A 5,000-nucleotide genomic window follows, 5' to 3' on the forward strand; every position below is an offset into this window, starting at 1 on the left:
GTACAATGACAACTTCCCATACACCTGGCGTCACTTGCAATACATGTTCAATAAGGTCAGAAACTGCAAGGGTACTTCTAACTTACAGCAAACACAAAACATCTGACAAACAGAACAACACAAAAACACATGGAATAACAGCCACTATGTCAAGCTGGGAAGAACAGAGAGAGAGAGAGAGAGAGAGAGGGGGGGGGGGGGGGGTTAGGGGTGGAGGGGACTGGAGGGGAGAGGGGTGGGCAGAGATAAAACATATACGATGATGGTGCTGTTGGTGGTGGTGGTGCTGGTGGTGGAGCTGGTCTTGATACAACAAAGAATTGCTGAGCCTGGTAGTTGTCAGAATGGAGGTGGAAATAAAGGGGGACGATATGTTATGGAGGTGAGAGTTGTCTCCCATCGCCGGGTCACTTGGCTGTCATCATCGTGACGAATTCTGAAACAATGGAGGGAAAACATTTTGAGTTAATTCCCTTTGGGAGGGGGGGGGGGGGGGATCATGAGGCCAATACCTGTTCGTTTGCTTATTAAGTTAATAACTAAGAAAGGATTATATGATTAAAAAATAAATACAAATAGAAAACAAAAAACAAAAAAACCAACAAACCTCTTTGTTACTGTTGTTTTATTTCAACAATTTTGACCTTAACAAAAATCCTAATTGTAGCTATTCTTCGGATGTTTCTACATTCCAACGTCTCTCCCCATCACGCCAACGGCCAGGACACAGCGAGGACCACCCTAGTCATCCTGGGGGTGGGTGGGTTGGGCTCTGTGGGTGCGCAGATGACTGGTCAGGCCAATCCGCGCCCGGAAGGTTCTGACGCAGTGTGGACAGGGGATGGTGGCGGCTGTCGGGGACTTGCTGGCACTGCTTTTCCTGGCCTGTCTGCGTTGCTCTGCTGCAGCGATTCTGTTGGCCTCACAGGATTTGGCGCCTTTGTGGACTGCTGAACGCCACTTTGGTCTGTCCATTGCATTCAACTCCCATGTGTCGTGGATGACAATACGATACAATACAATGCAATGCAATACATCTTTATTAATCCAATTGGAAATTGAAGAAGATAACTCCCACAGATAGTGACTCTCCAGCAGAAGCTAACCCAGAAGCCTCAAAAGGGTATTTTGTGCTGTGCTGTGTTGCACAAATGACTTTAGCGGCGCTAAGTTTGCATAGCGTTAGAAATGTTTAAATGTTCATAAATCAATGGAATCAGCTTAGACTCCTTGGTAAGATCGCAGTCTGCAACCCAGACCTGGTTAGTTACAGACAGCATTGTGACAACAGCTAGAATAACAACAATGAAATCTGTTTTGTCGTTTTAGTTTGAAATGTGTGATTTGGCCTTCTTGTTCTTCTTAAAGACTGTATGGAAGTGTTGTTGTTTTTTTTCCAGCGCATTTGTTTTTTTTTACTAAATTATTTATAATATGTTGTCATGTCCGAATAATTTCTCTGAAGGAAAAACAGCGCAGCGGAATCTTTGACCAATGGTTAACAAAAATAGCTTGTGATACAGTAAAATGCTACTTTATATATATATATATATATATATATATATATATATATATATATATATATATATATATATATATATAATACAGTACATTGCAAAACTGGTGTACTGTTGCAAAAATCAACACATTATATTAAACGTTGTGTTCTTGTGTTCTTTTTTGTTTTTATTGTGTTTTGCTCTGTTGTTTTTTGGGTTTTATTCTTGCTGTTTTGCTGTTGTTTTTTGTGTTTTGATTTGGTTTAGTTGTTGTTGTTGATTATCAAATTTAAAGTAGTACGAAGCGTTTGTATTGGCGTCTTTTCCAGCATCAAAATGTCAAAATTGTATTGGAGATCTTGGGAGCTGTATTCTTGCTGAAAACAAACAAACAAACAAAGAAAAGCAGTTCACTGTGAATGTATCAGCATCCTTGCTGAACCAAGTAACCAGGTGTTGCTGCAGCTGTACTGGTTTTTTCTGGATTCATTGCAGATGCCAAAATGCTACGATTGTCGCTTGCGTTTTTACTTAAATAGAGTGCGTGCAATTCATCCACCGTTTATGGGTGAGACTGGGGAAGAGGGTAGGGGAAGAGGTGGTAATCATCATGGTTTGACGGAAGTTTTCTTCGGTTTTTTGTTTGTTTGTTTTTTTTTTTTTGTTTTTTGAGGGGAGAGGGGGGTGGGGGTGAGGGGGCATAGCTTTCGCACCATAATCTTCCTATTGCTTATAATATTGAATGGTTGTGATGTTATGCTTGATTTTCTTCTTCTTCTTCTTCTTCTTCGTCTTCCTCTTCTTCTTCTTCTTCTCATCCAAACTCAATCTCTTTTAAACTGATTGCAAAATATTCCCACAGAGTGTTAGGCCTTTGTGTATCTGCTGTGATGATGTGATGTTCTCTTGAATCATACACAAAAATTCTCAGCTGATGGGGAATGTTGCATCTGATTTCATGAGGGAGGGAACACAGATGTGTTCTGGACAGAATCAATGCCATGTTATACTGCGATATTGACCAAACATACACACACGCATACACACGCCCACACTGGCACACACATACACACAGTACACACACACATACACACAAATCACACATACATGCGCACTCGTGTGTGTGTGTGTGTGTGTGTGTGTGTGTGTGTGTGTGTGTGTGTGTGTGTGTGTGTGTGTGTGTGTGTGTGTGTGTGTGTGTGTGTGCTTGTGCGTGAACATGTGTGTATTGTTGTTTTTCTCGCTCCCGCGTGTGGGGGCATGTGGACAGGCGTGGGTGTGTGGGTGTGTGGGTGTACATGTGTATGCGTGTGTTTGTGTGTGGTGGTGTGTGTGTGTGTGCTTTTGTGTGTGTGTGTGTGTGTGTGTGTGTGTGTGTGTGAGTGTGTGCGTGCGTGCGTGCTCGCGCGTACGTGTGTGCGTATGAGTGTGTGGGTACCCCTAAATGAGCACTCACGCACACATACAGATGCAGAGCAACAATCGTATATCTACACCCCTCACAAAGACAGGAACGAACTATTGAGTCACAGGAATGTCACATTCATACAAGCAGGCATGGGTTCAGAAACCTTTTTATGTCAGACACCGATATGATTCCTTGAGATGAAAATAATAAGCAAGTTAAGCAAAGAAACAAAACCAGCAGCAATGCAGAAGTTCCGATGAGTAAGCACACATCTTAACAAGCTTTTGACGAGTTTTCGCTTGTTTATTTGTTTATTCATTTTTTAAAAATGTTTACATGATTAATAGAGGCACCACGACAGTATCCTTCAGGTGTTGGGCTCCTTGTCAGCGTTCATCAGTGATCAGAGTTCGAATCCCCGATTCGGTATGGTGTTGTGTCCTTCGGGAAAAAGGTACTCTTTACTTCGTTGTCTTCAGTGCACCCGTGTGTGAACGGGTACCCGATTTCGATTGCTGAAAGAAAGGACTGGGCCGCGCCTACATCATGCCGAGCCCTGGACACCGTGGATATGAATTAACTGCCCCGATGTCCATATAAGGCTATGGGACATTTCACCTTCTCCCCCCCCCTCCCCCCCTTTTTTTTTCTATCTAATCTGTATGGCTACATTTCAGAGCCACATCATGTTTTAAGAAATGTATCACTCTGTTGGGAATTAACTGACATGCTTACGTCTAAATGCTGTCTCTTTAACATTTATTATTATTATTATTATTATTTTATTTTTATTTTTTTGTTATCAGTGACATGAAAAATCAATCCAAATCAATTTAAATCAAAACCTGATGTCTGTCATAGGATGCAAGCACTGGAAATGACAAGCGCAATCCCAATCATTCATCTTGCACAAGGTGAATGGCAAACATATATTGGCAACCACGAGTAGCATAAATGAATAGATAACAACAACAACAACAACAATAATGATGATGATAATAATAAAAATGATGATAATAATGGCGCTCCCCCACAACACCCAACACACACATACACACAGAGACATAAACACATTCCGATACACGCAACACACAGACACAGACACACAGACACACACACTCTCTCTGTCTGTCTGTCTGTCTATCTATCTGTTTATCTTATCTCTATCTCCTTCATTCTCTCACCCGCTACCTGTCCATTTACCTGTCTGTCTCTCGCTTATTCGCGCTCTAATTCATTCTCTTTTTCGATTTTTTCTTTCATACTTTCCTTGACTTTTTCTGTGTTCTTTCTGTGTTTTCGCCTCTCCTTTCCATTTTTCTTCCTTACCTATTTTCTTTCATTCTTTTATCACTCTCCTTCGCTCCTTCAGCGATCTGTTTTTGTTTGTTCGTTTTCTATTTTTGGCTCACGTATTTTTAGTCTTTCATTTGTTTCTGATTTTTTTTTGTATGTCTTTCCTTCCTTCCTTCCTTCCTTTCCTTCTGTCTTTATTTCTTTTCTTTCATCCTTTCTTCCTGTCTACCCTTAATTTCCTCCCCCCCCCTCCCTGCTTCCTTCCTTCCTTCTTTCATTCCGTTCCTTCCTTCCTGCCTCTTCCTCCCCTTCCTCCTTCGCTCTATCTTGCCCTGCGTTTCTTTCTTCCTGCCTGCCTTCTTACCTCCATTACTTCCTTCATTCTTTCCTTCCATCCATCCATCCTTCCTTCCATCATTCCTTTCTTCCTTCCATCCATCCTTCCTTCCTTCCATCATTCCTTTCTTCCTTCTTTTCTTCCTTCCTTCCATCCATCCATCCATCCTTCCTTCCTTCCTTCCATCATTTCTTCCTTCTTTTCTTCCTTCCTTCCTTCCTTCCATCCATCCATCCATCCTTCCATCCTTCCTTCCTTCACTACATTCCTCCTTCCTTCCTTCGTTTTTTCTTTTCTCTTGGATTCACCAGGGGAGGGGGGGGGGGGCAGGGAATCCAGACACCACCACACAGGTAAGAAACCAGTCCTGCTATCTCATGATCATGTCATGCAGGTCAGGCCAGGCGTTCAAGTCACACCCTGACCCTCCCACGTCACACCAGATGAGGAACACACAGAC

The 5,000-nt window shown here is 42.2% G+C and overlaps 1 protein-coding gene across 4 annotated transcripts in view; it reads right to left on the minus strand.

Moving 5' to 3' along the window:
- LOC143292640 (calmodulin-like) overlaps window positions 1-5,000 on the minus strand; it is a 37,920-nt gene that overhangs the window by 1,841 nt on the left and 31,079 nt on the right. For all 4 annotated transcript variants that reach the window (XM_076603128.1, XM_076603126.1, XM_076603127.1 and 1 more), the window contains one exon: window positions 1-436. This exon is cut by the window's left edge and continues 1,841 nt beyond it. In XM_076603128.1, coding sequence (XP_076459243.1) covers window positions 408-436 — 29 coding nt within the window. In that variant the 3' untranslated portion in view covers window positions 1-407. The remainder of the gene's footprint in view (window positions 437-5,000) is intronic.

This window comes from Babylonia areolata, chromosome 18 (assembly GCF_041734735.1).
Source record: "Babylonia areolata isolate BAREFJ2019XMU chromosome 18, ASM4173473v1, whole genome shotgun sequence".
Taxonomy (NCBI): domain Eukaryota; kingdom Metazoa; phylum Mollusca; class Gastropoda; order Neogastropoda; family Buccinidae; genus Babylonia; species Babylonia areolata.